Below are 23,859 nucleotides of genomic sequence, written 5' to 3'. Positions count from 1 at the left end.
CTCAGGAACCTTAACTATCCTTGCCCCTCCTTAGCTCTGATATGAACATACGAAATGGGAGCATAAGTAGGCCATTCTGGCCCTCGAGCCTGCTCTACCATTCAATAAAATCATGGCTGATCTGCTTGTGTTTCGTGTTTTACATTCCCATGGACCCCCAATAACCTTTGATTCCCTTGCTTAACAAGAACCTTTGCCTTAAAAATATTCAATGCCAATTGTAGCATGCTGACTTATCCCCCTTTCTGAGTTATTGTTCAACTAGAAAGCCTGGGCAAATGATCTGCTCTCAGCCCCTGGCAAATGGCTGAGTGTGAGATGTAGAAAGATGATCTGGGTTAACTTGCTTCCCACCTCTGCCCCACTATTTCCTTATTTTTTTGTGGAAGCCCTTCATTTGGCCAAGAGTATGCTGAATGAAAACAGAGTTTGGCAACTCACTATGTGGGGAAATTGATCTTAGGTTTTCCAATTAACTTGATGGATTATCTTGGGTCTTAAAACAATATGAAAATCTAAACCCGTATTTCTCTTTACTGATCTGCAATGAAAATAAATGCGTAATTTCAGGGTAATTTAGTTGTCTTAAGAAAACCACCTAAACTATGCACCATAGTAACAGGGTAACTTTTCATTGATTTCGTTAATGCCTCAGAGGGAAATTCTGAGCGAATAACATGAGGCAGGAATTTTAGTTTGGCGGGCGGCCAAGGCATGGACCTCCCCGAACTCGATTGGTCCCCAACCGCGATTTCACGCCAATTAACGGCCAGCCGACGTGAAAGGCACGCTGAAAGGCTCAGCGTTGCCGGGGTGGGGACGGGAGGAAGGTGAGCGCTGAAGTCAGAGAGGGCGCAGGGGAGCGAGCAATGAAAGCTCCCGCAAGGCAGACAATGACCTCAGGAAACTGAAGAATTTAAATGCAAAACAAAAAATCAAGATTTTATAACTGGGAAAAAATGCCCATGCATCAGAATCAGTCACCGGAGCACATGGATAATGAAAATTTTGTCCAAACGTTTTTTTAAATTAATATCGGAAACCTCATCCCACACGTGGATGAGGCGTCCTGAAAAATGCGAAGGCCGCCTGGCCGATTCGCCAGCACGCCAACCATAACGTTGGACGGCAACAAAAAATCTCAGTTAATTACTACTTTAATAGGCCTCTTAATTGTTGGCCGGCGCGCTTCTGACTCTCGCGAGCACCTGCCAACCAAAATATCACGCATGCCAAGAGCAAAATTCTGCCATGACACCAATAATTTGCTATTTGTTTTAAAACATTGAATAATTCAACTCATAATCATTGTCATTGACTTCATTACTTGAGGCAATGTAAATGCAGCTCTTTGATGATGAGAGAATTCATCATTTGCTTTTTCTCGTTTGCAAGGTTGGTTCGCCAATTAGCACTCATTAGTGCGTGTTGTTCTTGCTGCAATAACACTCTAAAATTCAACACTGGAACCCATTGCCGCTATGAATAGGTGAATATTTCAGTACTGAATCTCTTTGTGGATATGTCGTAGATAGGCATTCAAACTGGTGGATATTGAAAAAGTAGGGAGTGACTTATTGTGGTGAGCAACAACTTCAATGCCGATGTTATACAACATTTCTGCAGTGAATATAGTTAAAGAAACAGCATTGACGTGGAAATGTTCAAATGTAGTTCATAAGTCATTGTTGGCTATATTTGCAAGCTTAACATATTTATGCGATAATTTTCTGCTATTGTAGCACAGACATGAACTCATTTATAGATGAGTTCCTCATTTTAAAAAGCTGTCAAGGGAATGTCATCTCACTATACTGAGTACTCGTATCACCAACACAAGTTGTCAGATTTTGTGCCTTTTTAAAAAAATTACTATCACTGTTCATTCAGTTTTGAAAAATCAGAAAACAAAATAATGCCTAGGCTGGAAATCTGAAACTGAAACTTAGTGTGACAGAAACACTCAGCAGGTTAGGCAACACCTGGTGATAAGAGAATGGGAGAGTTAAAAATAACAGTTTGCTTTTATGTAGCGCCTTTCATGACCTCAGGACGCCCCAAAGCACTTCATATCCAATGAAGCGCATTCACTGTTGTAATGTTGGAAACATGGCAGAAAATTTACGCGCAGTTTAATGTTTCAGGTCAATGGTGTATTGTCAAAAGGCTGGTCAATCCCAGAAATGTTAACTCTCTACCTTTCTCTGCAGATGTTGCTTAACCTTTTTTTTTATTCGGGGGCAATTAGAGATGTGAGCATCTGGTGGCCAGGCCAGCATTTTTTGCACATCTCTAATTGGGCCTGGAGTCACATGTAGGCCAGGCTAGGTAAGGACAGCAGATTTCCTTCCCTAAAGGACATCAGTAAACCAGATAAGCTTTTACAACAATCGAGAATGGTTTTTAATTCCAGATTTTTATTGAGTTCAAATTCCACCATCTGCAGTGGTGGGATTTGAACCCAGGTTCCCAGAGCATTATCCTGAGTCTCTAGATTACCAGTCCAGTGACAATACCACTACACTACTGCCTCCTCCTGCTGAGTGCGCCCAGTAATTTCAAATTGTAATTTTCAAAAAACTTTATTGTATTTACATTTTCTGACTTTCGTTTTGATGTAGCATGACATGGCACTTAGTTTGAGACTCCAAAGTAAGAACGTTGCCTGAACTTGTTTCCCATCAGTTTGGGCATAGATTGCCTACGTCCATTGACGTAGCAAAGTCATAAATCTATTTATCGAAGAACAGATTTACAACTTCATTAGGCATAACACATGAAGGAAGACTTGCCCCTACGGTTGGCGCTGCACAGGGTCGTTATCAAAAGAAGTTGACCCTGAACTAGATAAGGAGATATTAGGACAGGAAGAGGTAGGATTTACAGAATGGGATGTGTCATGAGATCGGCAGCAGAGGTTTGAGCAAGTTGGAGGTTTGGCAGAGTTAGAAGTGGGGCTGAGAGAAGAGGAGAGTATTGTGGAAATTGAATCTCGAGGTTAAAGCAAGCTATTGACATCGCAGGAGAAGGGAATGAGGCTTAGAAGGAAAGGCACACAGAGAGGATTAGAAGAACACAGCTCCTTGGGAGCAGGAAATGGTAATGCCCCAATTTCATTACCTGATACGTTTTCTCATTAACTAAACCTGACGGTTCAAACTTGCCTCCTATTGTATGTCAAATATGCATACCTACACCAAATCCCGATGTCACTGTAAGGTGAGAGGGACTATTCTGAACCTTTGGAATTTAAGCGCTCGTAAAAGAAAATTAGTGGTGGCTATAGGTAATATCCAATTGTTGGACAATCACTGGAAGGAAAACAGATTTTAAACTGTCCAAGTACATGCTTGATTAAAAACTCCAGAAGCTGGTGTGGAATTAAGGATGCTGAGCATTTTGAGCATATTGTGCATTAATATTCCAGATGGACCTTATCTGGGCCATAATATATTTTGAACACTTAAATGGTCCAAACATGTGTAAGTGGAAATAATAAATCCTGTTAAACCCTCCTGCCACCTTAATACTATGAGTTCTTAAGCCTGATGCTAATTGCATGAATAAAGCTGATTTCAATCCTTGCCAACAAAGCCCCCTAAACAAATTGCAGCTTCTAGTCTTTTGTGAGGTCCTTTCTCCCTCTGAGACAAGGAATTCAAGTTGAATTGTTGAACTCACAATTGATGGAAGCGATTATCTGCAGTGTTTTTGCTCACAAGTATCATGAAATCAGAATATGTTTAACATGTCTCCGATATTACGGAAGGCGTGCGGGCGCAGAAATCAGAAGCCATTTTTACATAAACAGTTAACAAGGTATTGAGCCCGTTAAACACCTTATTGTATGCAATTTTTTCATTGCCCGCTCCGTTTTTTGGAGGGTGCTTTACAACCAGGTATGAGGAGGCAGCACAAGGGCGGAAGAAAAGGCCTACCGACAGGACCACGGCTGCATGTAGCAACAGAGCCTGCTGCCGAAGGAGGTAGCGCCTGCATGTTTTTTGACTTTGTTTATTCACTGTTTTGAGCCTGCCGTAAGAAATAAACAGAGATTGAGAGTGTAGGGGGCCTTTAAATTGGTGGCCGTGAACAACTTCCTGTTCACGGTATAACCCCTCTCCTGCGTGGCATCCAGGTCATGATGCCCGATTGGGGGAGGAGCCCCCAAGTGTACCACCAATTGGCCGTCCGACCTTTAATTCGCTGTGCTGAGGCGGGAGTGAGCGGACCTCTCACTTTCCGTTCCACCTCCCTCACGCCCTGGCAAAAACCATAAACCCAGCCCCCATGACTTACATTTAAATGAAGTGAATATTGTTTTGAACGTGGTCTACTGAATGGGAGGCAGGGGTTAAATGTGTGCTCGATGAGCGAGAACGAGATTTCTTGTAGCCCAAGCGATGATAAGTTGAGTTGCCTCACACTGATGACTGGAGGAATCGTCCACACTTTAAAAACAATTTCTCACCTTGTAGACTTCATTATATTGATGTTACTGAGAGAGATGTGAGGACTGGTTATTAAAAATTGTGGTCATAGAGTAATTTGTCACTGACAAACAAAAAGATTAGTTTAAAGTAAACCTAATGCTGAATACTTATTTACTCTGTGCCAGTGCTTACCATTCCTGATTTCCAATATATTTCCTGACTAACGTGAGCATCCTTGGTGCTTACTGAAGCAAACTATATGGCACTGATGTTCCAAGGAAGTGACTATTATTTATCTTATTACACCACTTGCAGCACCTTTAGATGTTTTTTGTAAAAAAAAAGTGTCATGTCAGCAGTAAAACATAGAAAGACTTGCATTTATAGAGCACCGTTGACAATCTCGGGTCGTTACAAAGCACTTTATCGCCGGCAAAGTACTTTTGAAATGTAGTAACTGTTGGTGTGTCGGAAATGTGGCAGTCAATGTGTGCACAGCAAGCTCCCACATACAGCAATGTGACAAATGATGAGAGCAGCCGTTTTGCCTGTTGGTCGAGGATTGAATGGTGATGAGGATACCAGAGGCACTCCTCTGGTCGCCTTCGGATGGTGCTGGTGGGACCTTATATCCAAGCTGGTGCTATTGCTGGTCAAGTGATGACCCTAGCTGATTTACTTTCCAGTTAGGAACGATTTCACACGATGACAGCATTGCATGGGCAAGCCCAAGATTGTTTATTATCAAATATCGGCAGGCATGGAATGAAAAAGTCAAGCCAATAGGTTGGATTGCACCAGCGGGGGAGCAGGAAGGGTTGGACTGCTTGCCACACCCCCTCCACCCGTCCCCAAGAAGGATACTTGGTTTTGAGCAGACCGACCTTTAAAAAGCCTGCCCCACAGCGATAGCACAGGGGGCAGCAGGTCAAAAAAAGCTCAGCATCGGACTTCTGCCTCTCAGTGGACAGGAAGTCCCACCCTCAAGAGCTGCCGGTCAATCTGATTGGCCAGCAGTGCCAGAACTCAGTAATGGGCGCTGGTGGGGCACAAGGAGGCGCAGGACGAAGAGCGATGGTGATCGCAGACAGCCACAGGTTTTTAGAGCAGGGGGATTAGAGAGAGGGGCGGTGGGGGAGGGGGTTGGGGGTTGGGATTTGGAGGGATGGTGGTGGTGGGGGGATACCTGATGCACACAGGGCACCCTGCACTCTGTTCATCTCCCCCACCAACAATTGATGAGACCACCCCCCCCACTTCCTTCCCAGCTTTCAAAGAAGCCCTCTGAAAAATGACAATGCTCTGGCCCGCCTGCCACTGCCCAACATTTTATGGCAGTGGAGGCGGATTGAGGCCCTTAATTGCCACTTACTTGGGTAGTTAAGGGTCTCAATCGGCCTAAGGACAGGCGGCCTACTGGGGGATCTTACCCACCTCCCCATTTACAGGGAACAAATCAGAGCTGGTCAGGAAGGAGGTGTGCTGGGCACCTGGCATGTTTTATGTCAACTCCCCCCTCCCTTCATCTCCACTGAATACACACCCAGTGGGAGGCCATAAAATCCAGCCCAGTTACTTTCACAGCCCATTAACATTTTGCTTTGTGTTCAGCTTAGTTCAGTCTCATCTCTGAATCAGAAGATTTTGGATTGTGAATAATCTCCTGCTGTGCTGGGGCCGTTTATGATATAATCTCACCTGACACCTCTGTGCAGCATTAATTGAACAGTGTACTACCCAGATTCCATATTTCAGATGAGACATTAAAACAACTCCATATTTGCCAATTCAATTTTGCAAATAATATTCATGAAACAGTTGTTGCCATTATAGCTTTGTGAGAAGTTAATTTTCTAATATCTGTGGGGGGGATATTAAAATTCAAAGGCTCAACTTCTCTGACAGTCTACTATTCCCTGGCTATGCAAAGTGATATCTGTCCATGGCCCCTATACTGGGAAGTTCCCCCAACGTTACATGGAATTTAATGGCCCCCCTCCTCACAGGTGAAGTCTGAGGCAGGAGGGCTGTTTGATCGGGTGGGCATTGGGGGGGGGGGGGGGTTGCGGTTGGGGACCCCACCATCTCTCCATCTTCACCCCCAGTTGAAGCTGCTGACAAGCTTTGCTTGTGGCCTAAGGCGGGTGGGGGTGGGGGGTTGCTGGCCTCATTCGCTGGCACTCTGTGCCCGATCGAATGTCAGACCACCACCCTCATTAAATTATACCCATTGGTTTAATTCTGGCCAATATTTATCCCTCTGTCAGCATCACTAAGAATAGATTATCAGGACATTATCACTTTGCTCTTTGTGGGAGCTTGATGTGCGCAACTTGGCAGCCGCATTTCCCATGATCACATTTCAATAAGCCTTTGTTAGCTAGAAAACCTTTGGAATGCCCTGAGATTGTGAAAGAAGCTATCAGGTGAACCATGTTCTTATTAAATGATGGAGCAGGCTTGAGGGGCCAAATGGCCTACTCCTGCTCCTTGTTCGTATATAAATGCAAGTTTCTGAATCTGAAGTTTGTGGATTCATGTAACACTCCGGAGACTTCAGTACAAAACCTAGTCTAATACGCCACTGCTCTACTGAGAGCTGCATTGCTGAAAGTGTTGTCTTCCGGGTGAGGCATTAAACTAAGGAGCTACCTGCTCTGTCAGACATAAAAATCCCACAACATTATTGAGGAGAAGAGTTGGAGATTTCTTCCAGGCTTCCTGGCCAATATTTATCTCTCAACCGCTATTATTAAAAAACTGGAAATGTCTTTGCTCTTGGCAGAGAACAAACATTCCATTCATTGCCCAAAGACATTCCCTAGGACTTTGCACTGGAACTTACTGTGATTAGACAGCTATTTCAGCACAGCATCCTTGACAGAGGACCAGGGACCTGTGTAAACAGGGCAAGCAATGGTTCATCTTCTTAAACACTCAGATTGAAAAATTGTTAGTTGGACACACACAGGAAAACCTTTAAGCCCTGTGGAGGCAGGGCAGGGAGCAAAATTTGACCTAGCAAGCTTTTCAAAATTTGCTCAAGATGGAATTGGCAAACCTGAACACTTTGCACTGAGCTTAGTGGATATCTGTCACGTAAGTACAGCAACCCACCCACGCCCTCCCACCTGATCAAACGGCCCCCCCCCCTGTCTTGGACATCACCTCTGAGTTGGGGAGGCATCCCTCTGCAGATATTGCAATGCTGTGTCTTGGTGAGTTAACCTTATTGCGAAGCATCTGAAGGAGTAGGATAACTTTGACAGCAGGTTCCTGATTTCCACTCTTAACTACACATGTGCAGTTACGAGGAGTTGCTGTCCGATTTATACTTTAACAACAGCGACCGCTGTTAACCTCGCTGTTATTTCTGGAGCAGAATCCGGCCCATTGTGCACCTCTAAGTTCCCCTCCAAGTCACTCACCACACTGACTTGGAAATATATCGCCGTTCCTTCACTGTCCCCGGGTCAAAATCCTGAAACTCCTGCCCTAACAGCACTGTGGGTGTACCTACACCACGTGGGCTGCAGCGGTTCAAGGAGGCGGCTCACCACCACCTTCTCCATTAGGGATTGCGAGTAATTGCAGGCCCTGCCAGGGTAATGAATAAAAATAAAATGCATGCAGCCTGCCAGGATAATGAATTTGAGGAGGCAGAGAAGTATGATTCTCAAGCTCAAAGTAAGAACTGAATTAGAAAGAAATATCACAGAACTGAACTTCTTCCCATCAGAAAAAAGATTGAGCTGAAGTTTGTGAGGAATGGATATATTTGATCACTGAACCTGGCCTGTAAGCACAGAACGAGGGGATGTTATTGCAAAAGGAACAAGTCTGAAGCTGAAAATTGAGATTAGGAGAAATTTCTTTACCATCCGAGCAGATCTTTGGAATGGATTTGTGGATGTGCGGCGTTGATTAACATCTTTCAAAAGAGCTCACTGAATATCTGGTTAGAAATAGAGTTCACGGCTTTAAAGATAAGTACAAGCAGAAGTGATTGAATGTAAAGCCACTGGAACCATTGAAATGTCATTCTAAAGAAAGACAATAGTTGAATCTGTATAATGTTGGCTGTAAGATTAAATAGGTTTTCTGGCATTTTATTTGACCTATTTCTGAAGGAAGCAGAGAGAATTGTTATAGAATTTTACCTCAGGAGAAGAATGCAAAATCACTTACCTTTTGACCCACAAAGCAATGGCATCCACTCCGACACTGTCCTCTGACTTCTCTTTATGAGCCATTTTAATTCTCTGAGCCAAAAGGATGGTTCAGGTTTTAAGTCCAGGTCTGCACCAAGGCAATGACCTCAACTAGCCAGTGGTTGGATTGCTATTACTGGCTTCACAATGCCCATCGTTGAAGGAAAATCACTCATTCATCCTTGATTTCCTTTGGCCTTCTATTAATAGCCTTCAGTGTCAGGGTCCTTAACTCTGCAGGAATTCCCTCCTTAAACCTCTTTGCTTCTCTGTCCTTGAAGACGCTGTTTAAAACCCAGCTCTTTGACCAAGCTTTTGGTCACTTGTCCTAATATTTCCTTATGTGACTTTGTATCAGTTTTGCCTAATAACTCTCCTTTGAAGCGTCTTAGGGTGTTTTAATAGATTAAAGGCATTGTGTAAATATAAGATGTTGTTGAGAAAGAATTAACCAAAATTTAATGCATATATCCATTGGAATACATTGAATGTACTGGGTGAAGTAGCTTAAACAGCTGAAGGACATTGCTGTATATGTTTGAGCTACATGACAAGCAGACGCAATAGGAATTCGTGCCCAATCGTAAGCGTCACATATTATCTCAGTTTATCAATGCCTGTAGTTATGCAACAGTAACTTGCATTTAAGTAATGGCTTTATTATAGTAAAAATGTACCAGGGTGCTTCACAGGAGCATTATCGGACGCTGAGGGCAGAATTTTCCATGCCCACTGGCATCAGGCGTCATGGCAGGTGTTAGCGGGCAATATGGCAGGAAGGCCACAAGTCGGTTTTGCGACTTCGTGGAAACCAGTTTGCAATTGTCCGCTCTGCCCGTCAATGGTGGGCTGCGTTTCCTGCCGCCTCACATCAGGAAACTCACTGTAATACATCTGCACGTCATTGTAAGCCCAGCTCACTGGAATCATCACCCCATGCTGGACCATCCTGGCACATGCCAATGTGTTTCACAACTGAACATAAGCGACATGAACCTGACGAGCTACACTTCACTTGGGACTTTGAGGCTTGTTTACCTACCTTGCTTCGGGCAGCACTTGCGGTCTTAGCACCAGCTTCACAGACACCACTACACCACCTTTAAGGGGGGGCTCACGGGCAGGTTTCTACCTACCAGACCAGCCATAAGGCAGGGGTGGCTTTTCTACAGCTGCAGGGCTAGGACTTGCATGGGGAAGGGGGAGAAGTGGCCTCAGGCAAGGGAAGTGGCTGCAGGGCGAGGGCTGCTCTGGGGAAGGGGGTATCCCAGGGTGTGTGTGGGGACACATGTTGATCTGTACAAATGGCCTCAAGATAGTGTGGGCTGAGGAGGCAGTCTCCAGAGGAGATGAGACCAGATGGAGATGTGAGTTTATGTGTGGGAGAGTGAGTGGTGATGTCCCTTGAGCTGGTAGTAAGTGAGATGCCAGTGAATGTGTGATGGCCTTGTGAGTGTGTGAGTTTAGAGTGTTTAGATGGTTGCCTTAACCTGGTGGCATCGATGAGATCATCCTTTATTGATGGCGAACCCCTTCTGTGTAACGTTGGCACTAATGACCTCTGCCACCACCCCTCACACCAGAGCGATGACACGATGACACTGATGAGCCTCCTGCAGCCAGAACAGGGGTAGAAGACTTCTAGGCAAGCTCCCACAATGTCCAGAAGACATCTCAGGATGCGTCACTGACTTAGTCTTCTTGCCTTTCGGGGCCTTGTCTTCTGTGCAGCAGTCCTGGGCTATAAGCACTGAGAGGTGTGCATGCATCTATATTTTAAATATGGCATCCAGCGTAAGGAAGTGGCAAGGTGTGATGGTTGAATCAGAGGCCACCCACCAGCGAAACGGTGTGTTTCCTGGGAATGCATGATTAATGAGGTGGGATTGGGATGACGACGTGAAAACCCGCCATTGCGGCCAACGGGTAAAACGTCCTTTTTCTTGCTCGCTATTACACTTAGTGCAAATCTGGGACGACTCCACCCTGAGTCACATGAAGAAATATTCGGACAAGTGATCAAAAGCTTGGCCAAAAAGGTAGGTGTTAAAGATCACCTTAAAGGAGAGAGAGGCAGAGAGATTTAGGGGAAGCTCTTTCAAAGTGTAGAGCCAAGGTAGCTGAAGGTACAGCTGCCAACAGTGGGACAAAGCAAATTAGAGATGCACACTAGACCAGAGTTGAGGGAATGCAAAGTTCTTAGTGGCTTGTGGGGCTGGAGGAGATTACAGAGACAGAGATATTGCTCAATCATTTCACCAAGATGGTGGTCCCATTTTAAAGGAGCACCATGTTTACAATTAAGTATTTAGCTACATACAACACAATAACATAAATTACACCAAAATGTATCATCACTTATCTTGATGTCAGACAGTGTCATCTTGCTTCTCTTACTCTGCAAGTAAAAATATTTGATGAATAGCTTACCATGACAAAATGCAGACAAGAGGCAATGATGGGAGTCCGTCTGTGACAGTATCCACCGTATTGCATGTAAATGCGTTGAGCACCGAGCAACTTGTTAGCTTGTTATTTAAAGGTTACCCTGTCATTGCAAACTCTACCTGGCCTGGTACAATCCAAGGCTCAGCTGTTTATTTAGCAAATATTACATAAGGTCAGACCTAAAACAGGCTGTACCAGAGACTAAATAATCTTATCTTCATCTTCTCTGTGTATTTCATGGAATTTGGCAGAAATAATCATGAAGAACATGTTGACTTTGGGAATACTGCACTTCATGTACATGAAGAACAGCATGGCCGTTAATGTAGAACTTCCACTGACTGACACCACAATATTCCAGCACATACAAAACCCAAATTCTTAGGGAATTGTCCAAGCAGACATTTTTTTTGATTCATTTACAGGATGTGAGCATTGCTGGCTGAGCCAGCGTTTATTGCCCATTCCTAACTGAGGCTGGATTTTATGGGAAGCTGGGTGTGTCACCAAATCGAGTGGCCGGCAGCTCCCTCATCGCACCAGCACCAGCGGGAGTTGCAGCCACCTGCTGGGATTGCAGCCAATCCCAGAGGGAAGCAAGCGGCGAGGGAGCCTGGGCTTTAATCTGGTGTCCTGCCAGGGTCAGGCTGGCAGCCTGGAGCAAGTGGATCGGGGGCTGGGTAGAGGGGAAACATGGGAAAGTGGGAAGAGCTTTGGCGGGGCCTCCAGCGGGCACAGCAGGCCTGTGAAGGAGGCACCACCCACCGCGCCCTTGACCGGCCACCTAGGCTGCCCAGGAAAACCTGTCAGGCTGGACACATGGTGCTGACCTCCCACCACCACCCAACAGTGACAGGAGGCGGCGCTTAGCTGCTCATTAATTGCTCATTTAGTTGGCACACGGGTGGGCAGACCCACAAACACATGCCCTGTCACTAGGAAAATTGTGGCAGTGTGGGGGCAGGCACCCAACTTTATGGTCCAACTGCCTGCCAACCTGTTCTCGGGGTCTGCAAACTCTAGCCTTTGCGTTGTGGAGATTGAAAGATTATGCTTGATTCTTGTCTGAGGCTTTTAAATGTTAACACACAAGTGCACCATTCTATAGAGTGGCACCAGAATGGCTTCTGTGCTGCCCTGTTTATAGGCTGGAAACGGTTTTTAGTTGCGCCAGTTTTTCTGGCATAAAATGGGCACAGAGCACAATAATTTATATGTGAAGTGGCCTGAGCCCAATCTGCACTGGCAGAGGTTGCACTGCTAAACTTGTGGGCTGATTTTTAGAAATCCCTGGCCAAAACTGGCATTAGCCTCCTTGAATACATTAATTGGGGGCTTATGCCAGTTGAAGGAACCCTCCACAAAGTTGCTGATCAAAGTGCAGGACAGGCTTAGGATTCTATCTGTGGCCATTGTTGAAAAGAAAGTTGTGAATGCAATGTTTTTCTGACCCACACCACCCTCGTCCCCACCCTGGTGAGACAGCTAAGATTAAATCCGTTTCTCCCTGATGCTCGTGGGGGCATAATCATCCTATCCCATATATGTAGATCCTCTGTCGCTCCTTGGGCCTCCTGGCTTGGGTGCAAGCTGCTTGCACAGCACCAAGCCTGGGCCCAGAAATCTTTCCTAGACTGACTTCTGTTTCAATAATTTTACTTAACTCAAAGCAGTGTGAGAAAGATATAATTATGTTTGCAATACTTGCGCTGAGCAAAGCCTGGCGCTATAACAAACCTTGTCCAAAGTTTGCTGATGAGGTTGTCCATGGTACACGTATCTTCAGTCGCCATTATGCATTGGCATGCCAACACTTGCATTGAAGAATTGAAGGCAGTTGCACTTTAACTGAAAGAGGAAGATGAGATTCATCTGCCTGTTTCCTGTTGCTCCCCAGCGAGAGTGGATGAATCGGTTGTTACTCTGATTGCAGATTTCTGGAGCTGTTTGTGCTATGGTTCTACTTGTCCTGTCTTTCAATCTTTCAAAAAGCATTGTCCACATTCAGCTGATAACAAAGCCCCTTTTATACCCTCTCAATCGAGGGCTGACATTAAATATCTGGAAATGCAGTCAATCAGGTAGCTTTTTGTCAATACATTTTTTCAGCCCTTGGCTACGAAAGATTTTTACAATAAAAAAAGATGTGTTAAAAACAGGTTGGAAAACAGTTGTGAGATGAAACAAGACTTGGCGTGCCACAATGGTCACTTCCATCACTAAATAACATTAAGAATTTGTTGCATATTGAAGGGCCAGGAAAAATATTGTGCATGACTGATGATTCATATAAGCAACAACTCCAGGCTCAGCTTTGTATATAGGCTATAAATCATTAAGTGTATTCCTTAACATGTAAGGCAGCATTAAGACCATAAGACCATTCAATGAGATCATGGCTGATCTGATAATCCTCAACCCCACTTTCCTGCTTTTTTCCCCCATAGCCCTTGATTTTAACACTTCTTGTGTCTCCTAATATAAAAATGCAGATCTTTTACGGGAGAACTATATAGGTTCAGTGGAGTATCTGTTTTCACTCACTATGTTCATAAGGTCATTATGGATATGGAAGGCCACTCAGTCCATGTAAGTTCATCTATTGAGAAAGAGTCTAAAATGACCACAGTTATGGCAACCAGTTGTTTCTTAAAGGATTATGTAGTTTTTGCTTTCCCTGTGCAATTTGCAAGTCCATTCCCTATACAGATCGCTCACTGAGAAAGGGAACTTTCATTCATTTAATTAGTCCTAAATTTGCCTTTGATTGGTTTGAACCTGTGATTGCTTGTCTGGTTCTTACAAATGTATTTGAAATAATTTTCTGGATTTACCTTTTCCATGTTATATTCCTCTACCTGGTCATCTCTCACATATTTCTATTCAAGGATGAAAAGCTCAGGTTTCTTGATCATTTCTCATAATTTAGAACTCTTTAATGCAAGAGGTCAATCACGTGCCTTTTGTACAGGTTGAGCGAAACTTCATCTTATTTCTACTGCATTGCATTGATGAAGAGTTCAGCAACTTTTGACTTTGAAGATTACTCGACCATTGTTGAACAGACTGAACTTCGAATCTTTCAGTGTCATCCTAAGCTATTTCAACACCATTTTTCTCCTTATACGTGCTATACTTTAAACTTGTTTACATTAAACTTTGTCTATCATTTTCTCTCATATTTTGTCCAACCCTCAGGTTGTAATTCCTGAACCATTTCCTCCAAATTCACTGGCCAACCTAATTTCATATAATCTGCAAATTTGACCAATTTGCATTGATCCATTCTTCTTATTTAAAACTCACAAATTAACCACGAAAAATACTAGAATGTGTTCATGCCTCGGCTGCTTTGATGAATAGTTTTACTTTTCTGATTGCCCCCTCTCTCTCACTGCTTTGAGCACAGAACAACAAATAATGTTCATATGCACAGATACAAGTGCAGGCATGTTTACCTACAACTGAGCAGTACAATTAGCGCATGAACTTGAATAGATGAATATTTGTTCTGGTGACTTTAACATTCGTGATACTGGCTGATTTAATAAGGTTATGTTGAAAGGGGAAAGCTAATTGTCTTCAAACTGTTACATGGCTTTTTGTGAAATCCTGTGCTGGCTGAGTATTTAATGAAGAAGTGAAAGATTATGTTTTCCATATCAATATAAAGTTTGACACAAAGATTAAAATAATAAATAGATGTTGTGGACCAAAACTATTTTCTGTTCAGGAAGGGCATCTTGATAAATTTAACTGGAATTAAAAATGTCCCCCAGAAAGGTCAGTGCCATTCCCTGGGAATATTCCGAACCATCCATTTTAATTTCTGGTAAAAAATGGTAAGTTAATTTGCCAAATCATGATAGGAATCTGCTTCAACCTGAGGTTTGCTAGTTCTTCCTGGCATTAAAGACTGTTAATCTAACGTTGGCTATTGGATCAAAGAAAAGTCAAAGATAAAAATAATCAATTGGAGCTCATCCTTCTGATACCCTACCTTTTGGATAAGCAGATCCCATAATATGTATGGACATAAGTGGGGGTGAACTTGGTCTACACCAGCATTTCTAGCGAATCAATGGCCAATTTTTCATTGTACCCAATCTTCTTTCACTGGAGTTCACAGAATGGTAGTTCAGACTCTTTTTGGAGACTTGTTTCCTATCTACCTATCACTTGCACTTGGTTTGAAAGTAAAACTCTTGACAATATTTTCCCAAGTCAATGGAAAATAAAACTGGTGCAGTGTATAACAGACTACTGATTCACTACCAACCTGTCTTGTGCTTTTGGCTCCGATCAGTTTCACTCCCAAGGACTTACAAAAGCAGAGTGGTGACACGAAAGTGTTGATAAATATGTAATAATAGTAAATAAGATTTTATACACAGGATTTCTTTTATTATCCTTTTTTGGGATTTGACCGTCACTGGCTAGGCTAGCAGTTGTTGCCCATCCCTAATTACCCTTGAGAAGATGGTGGTGAGTCACCTCCTTAAACTGCTGCAGTCTGTCTGGTTTAGGTAAGCCAACCTAAGTGATGCAGGCTCAAGATTTTCTCAATAAAGGTATAGGTTTGTGGCCAAATAGAAAATCTTAGTGCAATTTGAAAAGTAGAGAAGTAGACTTATTGGGGTTTAGGAGCTTCTGCAGTATAGGCTCCTCTTCTCCTGAAGCAGCTCCTTGGGATTGAGGATAACTTGCTTCCATTCCAGTTCAATGAGCAATCTACAAGCTCTGCCACATATGGGACAGGTGGCGCTTGAAGGATCGGATAAATGAGACGTTTAGAGATTTGTGCGCTCTCCCCGGTGCCTCAACTTCACCTCCGTACGTCTCCATGAAGCCGCCTGATTTGTTCACATCAGTAGCACATCAGGACCTTCCCAATTGACCCATCTCAGTTTTGGTCGGTCAGAAGCCAGGGCTCCCACAAGTCAGTGGGCATGTTTCATCTCTTCAGGGATGCTTTGAGCACATCCTGAAAGCATTTTCACTGTCCTCCCCAAGAGTCTCCTGCTGTGACTGATGTGTGCCAAGTAGAACAGTTGCTTTGAGAATCTGGTGCCAGACATACAAACAACATGCCCTCTGCATGGTTTTGAGTGATTAACATCTCGGTGTTGGGCATGTTGGCTTGGGAGAGGACACTACTGTTGGAACCATCGTTCTTCCCACCAGATTTGGAGGATCTTGTGAAGGCACCGCTGATGGTACTTCTCCAGTGCCTTGAGATGCCTGCTGCAGCTTGTCCAAGTATATTGGAGCATGAGGATCACTGTTGCCCAGTAAAGCATGACCTATAATCTCAAGTTTGAGATCTTAATCTTCAAATAATCTTTTCCTCAGTCAGCCAAAGGCTGAGATGACATTTTGAAGACAATGATGAATTTCGCTAACTATGTCTGCCTTCACCAAGAGAAGGCTCCCAAAAATGGTACACATTTTCCAGGATCTCACCATTGATCTTAATCTTTTTTAACCCAAAATTCAAGTTAATTGTTAGTGCAGACTAGAAAACTGAGCAAGGCCAAACCAAAGCACTTCCAGAGCCGTTATTACGGTGTCATTACAAGGTGGCGTGTTTATGTTGTGGATAAAGAAATTAATGGAAGAGTACACAGTTATTAAAGGCAGGATTTTTCCCTGGGCTTCACTACCCCAACGTGGGGACCAAGCCCGCATTTATGGGAAGTGAGACTGGCATAGCAATATTCTGGGAGGTGGCCTCCTAATTGGCCATGTCTAAGCTCACCATCTGGTTATGGACAATGGTTAAGCTGCCAGCCCAATCGGAGGTCTGGCAGCTCTGGGGTCTCGGCAACCATAAATGGGAGAGGTGGGTGGTGCTGAGGCAGGTGGGATACCACAAGAGTGCGTCAACTTGGAAGAACCCTCGAAGGGATAAAACTAAATATATTAACCAGAGGCGGGGGAGTCCACTCCAGATAGCGCTTTGGCACTACAGGAGAGGGTTTACCTGCCTACACTGGAGAATGGAGCCTCCTGCTCTGAAGGAATCCCAATTGCCGCAAGGAGGCTGTCTCCCTTAAGCTGGAAGGCCACTGCACCACTGGAAAATTCCCAGCGAGTTCGCAAAATTCACCCTAATTTGGGCCTTAATTATGTAAATGAGCTGTCCACCTCTGTGGTGCGGACAACCAATCTGCTTTCCTAACTACCTCGGAATGCTGGAACTCTCCACTAATTTCCTGGCCACCCCCCACCTCCAAGCATGCCACCCAGGGGCAAGGAAAATTCAGCTCATAATTTCTAACATGTAACAAATATATTTAGACAATTACAACAATAGCCCCTTGTATTCATAAAGTGCCTTTAATATAGTAAAACAACCAAAAGTGCTTCACAGAAGTGATTATCAAATTAAATTTGATTCCAAGCCACATAAGGAGATATTAGGACAGGGGGCCGAAAGCTGGGTCAATGAGGTAAGAGTGTCTTAATTAAGGTGAGAGAGATAGGAAGGCAAAGAGGTTTAGGGAAGGAATTCCAGAGCTTAGCAGCGTAATAGCTGAAGGAACAGCTGCCGATGGGGAGTAATGAAAATTGAGGATGCACAAAGGGAATGCAGGGACTGTGGAAGATTGTGGGGCTGGAGGAGGTTACAGAGATTGGTAGGGGTGAGGCTGTGGAGCAGTTTGAATACAGGAATGAGAATTTTCAATCGAATGCTGCCAGACCAAGAGCCAGCATAGGTCAGTGAACACAAGGATGATGATGAACTTCCTCCAGCTGGTTCGTTCACACTGTAGAGTTTGCAGAACAGTGTGATCCTGGGCTTCAGTTTGGAGGCGAGCCAGTGCTTACATTTTTAAAATTTATTCATCACGGGGGATGTGGATGTTGCTGGCTCGGTCAGCATTTACCGCCCATCCCTAATTGCCCTTGAGAAGGTGGTGGTGGTAAGCCACCTTCTTGAACTGTTGCTGTCCATGTGGTGTAGGTGCACCCACAGAGCTGACAGGGTGTGAGTTCCAGGATTTTGGCCCAGCGACAGTGAAGGAACAGCGACATATTTCCAAGCCAGGATACTGAGTGGCTTGGAGCGGAATTTCCAGGTGGCAGTGTTCCCATGCATCTGCTGCCTTGTCCTTCCAGGTGGTAGAGGTCATGGGTTTGGAAGGTGCTGTCGAAGGAGCTTTGGCGAGTTGCTGCAGTGCATCTTGTAGATGGTACACACAGTTGCTACTGTGCATCTGTGGTGGAGGAAATGAATGTTGAAGGTGGTGGATGGGTGCCAATCAAGCGGGCATGATTGGGGTTGTTCAAAGAAAAGAATTTGTTTGAATTAACATGGATGGTGCAAATAAAAAAGAAAGAGAAAAGTTCAGATCAGGGTGTCCTGAGCTGAAAGAGTTCCTTCTGGATGTATTCTGGATGCACTGCTCCTGAAGCTAGTTCGGTTCATAAATCAACTAACCAACGCAAGGTGTGACCTATTTCCTCAGTTGAATCCAGTCAAGATTTGTATCACCGAGCTAAGAGAATTTCTATATGAAAGCCTTGACATTATGGTCCGAAATAGCACCCAGATCATGTTGGAGTTATTTTTAATCTGTGTGAATTCCAGCATAATCATTACACTGGCTACTCTCGAAAGTATATACTGCCAGCTCTGAGAATTTGAAATATTCAGCTGCTTGAAGGTGACATGTTGTTGTGCTAATGTGTGTTATGTAGTAAACTGCTTTGTAATGTGCTGAAAACTCGTTCCTGCTTTGCTGTGCACTTGATGCATTTTTTCATTTAAAGTAAACCAATATTGGTTATTTTTGTTTTACTAATCATTTAAGTTTTTTTGTTTAGTTTTATTTACTTTGACCATGTTTTGTGTGTCTCATTTTGCTTTTCTTTTGTTCCTTTTCTTTTTCCACCCATTTCATCTCATTCCACATTCGTTGCTGCAGCTAGGGTAATCAGTCTGAAGGAACTCCCAGGTCTCCAGGTATGATACAATATAGAGTGCAATCCATTAAACTTTGATCAGTGGCCCCGTATTATGTATTGAATGATTTTTGTTACAATTCTAATTTTTCTTTTGTTAAGTTATTCACTGATCTTTCGTTCTTAATAATATTTTGGTATATTTACATTGTGCTCTGTTTCACCAGCAGCTGTAATGTCTTGCACAGAATTTTACAACACAGGAACAGGTTCTAATGCTGGTCTTTATGCTCCACATGAGCCCCCACATTACTTCCTCTTACCCTAGCAACATATCCTTCTATCCCTTTCTGCCCCATGTGCTTTTCCAGGATCCCTTAAGTGCAATAGAACTGCATTCTTCTCTCCCTGTGTGGTATTACGTGTCAAAGACTGTACATTGGCATGGGCTGCATAGCCAGTTATATTATAATCAGGTTATTAATACTTGTCAAAGGATAATGACTTGGAGGTTCCTCCTTGGGTACAACCAAGTTACCTCTGGACTTGACTATTCCAGTATACTCCTGGCTGGCTTCCATGTTCTACCTCTCCATGAAATTGAGCTAATCCAAAACTTTTGCAACTCGTGTTTTAATTTGCACCAAGTCTCATTCACCCATTGTATTTAATGTTTGCTGGCCTACATTGACTCCTGGTTAAGCAGCACATCAAATTTAAAATCCTCATTCATGTTTTCAAATCCCTCCATGGTTTTGTTCCTTCCTAGTTCTGTAATTTTCTCCAGCCTCACAGGACTGAAAACATTGCTAGAAAAAGAGACATGCTGTAGAAGCTTTTCATATTGCACTCATCAGGACAGATACAAGAATGCCAAATTTGAAAGGGAGCAACAATTTATGCTGCAGGAGAAAAGACCATAAGACCATAAGACATAGGAGCAGAAATTAGGCCATTTGGCCCATCGAGTCTGCTCTGCCATTCAATCATGGCTGATAAGTTTCTCAACCTCATTCTCCCACCTTCTCCCCGTAACCTTTGATCCCCTTACCAATCAAGAACCTATCTATCTCGGTCTTAAATACACTCAATGACCTGGCCTCCACAGCCTTCTGTGGCAATGAATTCCATAGATTCACCACTCTCTGGCTAAAGAAGTTTCTCCTCATCTCCATTCCAAAAGGTCTTCCCTTTACTCTGAAGCTGTGCCCTCGGGTCCTAGTTTCTCCTACTAATGGAAACATCTTCCCCACATCCACACTATCCAGGCCTTTCAGTATTCTGTAAGTTTCAATCAGATCCCCCCTCATCCTTCTAAACTCCATCGAGTATAGACCCAGAGTCCTCAAACGTTCCTCATATGTTAAGCCTTTCATTCCTGGGATCGTTCTCATGAACCTCCTCTGGATCCTCTCCAGGGCCAGCACATCCTTCCTGAGATACGGGGCCCAAAATTGCTCACAATATTCTAAATGTGGTCTGACCAGAGCCTTATAAAGCCTCAGCAGCACATCCCTGCTTTTTGTTATCAAAAGGGTGCTGATTAGTTTGGAAGTCAACCCTGGTCGAGGTGTTTTCATGGAGAATGCACCAGTGAACTATTGCCTCCATGCTTTTGTTTAATTCAAAAAAGGCGCAATGCCTGGACATGTTCCTTTTGGCTGCAGAGGACAGGGCCTGCTCATGAGCAAGCATAAGTGAGCCACATTGCAAGCCCGACTGATAATCTTAAATTGGCTGTTAGTGTAATTGTTAGCACACTTGGGATTGTTCAGCAAGTATTGTCCTTGAAATTTGGCATTCTTGCGTCTGTCCTGATGAATGCAAGATCAGAAGCTTCAATGGCATATCTGTTTGTTCAGAAATACTCAAATACTACCAAGCAACTCTCAGATATTTGCATCGCTCCAAATCATCCATTTTGAACATCCTGGATTTTAATCACCTCACCACTGGCGTATGTGCTTTCAGCTGCCTAGCCCTAAGCTCTGGAATTCTCTCCCCAAACCTCTCCACTTCCTTCCAACATCAAGAATTTCCTTAAAATCTAGCTCTTTTGACTAAGAGTTTGGTCAACTGCCCTAGTGTCTCCTTAGTGGCTTTGTGTCATATTTTGATTTATAACCCTCCTCTGAAGTGCCTTGGCACATATCACCATGTTAAAGGCACTATATAAATCCAAATTGTTGTTGTTGAAAGTGCAGCCTATGTCAAGTTATGCCCATATTTCCTCCTAATTTCATTAGAATACGCCCCAACTTAAAATTGGGCAATGTAAACAGTTGAGATCAATGAAAAACTTTGAACCCAGACCAGCATATTTCTTCCTTCAACATGAAAATGTAAGTTTCAACTCATTTCACCATCATCTGTGCACATCATGAGACTGGGTGTTTAATAGAGAAGGATATAAAGTGCTCAGAAATGATAGAGAAGGAAAACAGGGAGGTGGGGTGTCAGTACTAATTAGGGAAGACATTGCAGCGTTGGAAAGAGTAAATGTCCTTGCGGAGTAAGGACAGAATCCATTTGGTTAGAGTTGAGAAGCAAAAAAGGTAAAATCATGCTACTTGGAGTATTCTATAGGCCTCTAAAGAGTGAGAGAGAGGGGAACAAATCTGTTGGCAAATCACAGAGATTTGCAAGAGTGGTGATACTGAGGAAATTTAATTACCCAAATATTGATTGGCTTGTGAGTAATTAGGTGATCTTTACGGAGGAGATGCTTCAGGTACAGGCTAAGTACTTTCCAAAAAAGGTGAAAGATAAGGAAGCCAAAAACAGGGCGGAGGGTGCTCGAGATTATGATGAAACAAAAAAGGAGGATGTATGATGCATGTCAGGTGAATTCCTCAATAAGAACCAGGTCAGATACAGTAGGTAGAGAGGGGAGGTGAAGCGGTTAATAAGACTGTCAAAATGGGAGTATGAGAATAGAATGGCAGTCAGCATAAATAGGAACCCAAAAATCCTCTATCAGCATGTAAATAGTAGACTCGTAGTAGGAGTTGAAGTGAGTCTGAAGAAGAACAAAGAGGATGATATATGCTTAGAGATGCAGAGCAAGGCTAGAATACTGAATGAGTTCATTGCATCAGTGTTTCCTAAGAGGAATCTGACAAAATACCAGTCGAAATAGAGGTAATGGTGGCAATGAATATTGTGAAAATTGAAAGGGAGGAGGTAATGGAAAGGCCAGCTATGCTTAGGGTAGATAGTTCACCTGGTCCAGATGACTTGCATTCCAGGTTGCTAAAGGAAGTGGGGATAGAGTTAATGGAAGGGTTTACTCTAATCTTTCAATCTCCCTAAATATGGGGGAGGTGCCAGAAGATCGGAGAATGGCAAATATGACACCATTATTTAAGAAAAAGTGTAATGACAACCACAGGCTAGTTTATTTAACATCAGTGGTGAATAAGATTTTGGAATCCATAATCAGAGAAAAAAATCAACAGGCACTTGGAGAGGTTTGAGTTAATTAAGCGGAGCCAGCATGGTGCATGAGTAACTTCATTGACATTTTTGATGAAGTAACAGAGCAGGAAATGCAGTGGATGTTGTGTCTATGAATTTTAAGAAAGTGTTGACAAAGTACCACATAAAAGCTTGGTTAACAACATTGAGGCTGATGGAATAGGAGACTCAGTGCCCAATTGGCTTAAGGACAGATAGCAGTGAGTCATGGTAGATGTTTTTTGGACTGGAGGGTTGTAGACACTAATGTTCCCCAAGACTTGGTACAGACTACTGCTTTTTCTGTTGTGTATAAATTGCCTAGCTCTTGGAACATGGAGTAAAATTTCAAAATTTGTCGATGATACCAAAGTTGGAGGAGTGGCAAACAGTGAGGATGGTATGAATCACCTGCAACAGGACATAGATAGGTGAGCAGAATGGGCACTCCAGTGGCAGATGGAATTTAATGCAGAATAGTGTGAGGTGATGTATTTTGGTGGACGGAATAGGGAGAGGTAATATAGACTTAATGTCACAATTGTAAAGAGAGTACAAAGACAGAGGGACCCTAGGGAATGTCTGTGCATCAATATTTGAAGTTGGTTGGACATATTGAGTGAGTGATGAGCAAAGCATATGGGGTCTTGGGTTTTCCAAATAAAAGCATTGAGTCCAAAGCAGGGAAGTTATGCCAAATCTGTATAAAGCCCTGGTTAGGCCCCAACTGGAGTATTGCCTCCAGCTCTGGTCACACTTTAGGAAAGATGTGAAGGTCTTTGTGAGGGAGAAGAGGAGATTTACTAGTACGGTTCCAGGAATGAATGGGCTCTAGTTACAAGGTTAAGTTGGAAGGGCTGTGATTGTTCTTCTTGGAGCAAAGGAGATTGAGGGGACATTTGATAGAGGTGTACAACATTATGACAGTTTTAGATAAGGTAGACAAGGAAAAACTCTTCCCATTAGCTGATGGTACGAGGACAAGGGGGCACACATTTAAGATTTTAGGCAAGAGATGCGGGGGAATGTGAGGAAGAACTTTTTACACAGCGAGTAGTAATGATCTGAACTCACTGCCACAAGGGTGGGGGAAGCAGAAACGATCAATGCTTTCAAAAGGAAATTGAATGGACACTCGAAGGAAATAATCTTGCAGGGTTAAGGGTTCGAGTGGGGGAGTGGGACTGACTGGATTGTTCTATGAGGAGCTGGCATGCACTCGATGGGCTGAATTGTCTCCTTCTGTGCCATAAATGACTCTGAATTTATGAAGATGCTGTGCTTCTAAACATCTGCAATCTGGGAAGCTTTTCATTGTTTAGCATGACTTATACTTGGTCCATAAAAATCCATTCAAAGAAACAGAAAATATACAGCAGATCACATTGAGAATAATTTAAAAG

At 43.4% G+C, this 23,859-nt stretch overlaps 1 protein-coding gene across 1 annotated transcript in view; it reads left to right on the top strand.

Moving 5' to 3' along the window:
- Positions 1-8,056: 8,056 nt before the first annotated feature.
- Positions 8,057-23,859, top strand: part of LOC121277059 (serine-rich coiled-coil domain-containing protein 1-like) — a 153,892-nt gene continuing 138,089 nt past the window's right edge. The window contains exons 1-2 of the mRNA XM_041186032.1: positions 8,057-8,120; positions 19,024-19,061. Of these exons, the coding sequence (XP_041041966.1) occupies positions 8,057-8,120; positions 19,024-19,061 (102 nt within the window). The remainder of the gene's footprint in view (positions 8,121-19,023; positions 19,062-23,859) is intronic.

The sequence above is a fragment of the Carcharodon carcharias genome, chromosome 1 (assembly GCF_017639515.1).
Source record: "Carcharodon carcharias isolate sCarCar2 chromosome 1, sCarCar2.pri, whole genome shotgun sequence".
Lineage (NCBI taxonomy): Eukaryota > Metazoa > Chordata > Chondrichthyes > Lamniformes > Lamnidae > Carcharodon > Carcharodon carcharias.
The sequence above is the reverse complement of the archived record's forward strand: the minus strand, read 5'-3'. Positions and strand labels throughout refer to the sequence as shown.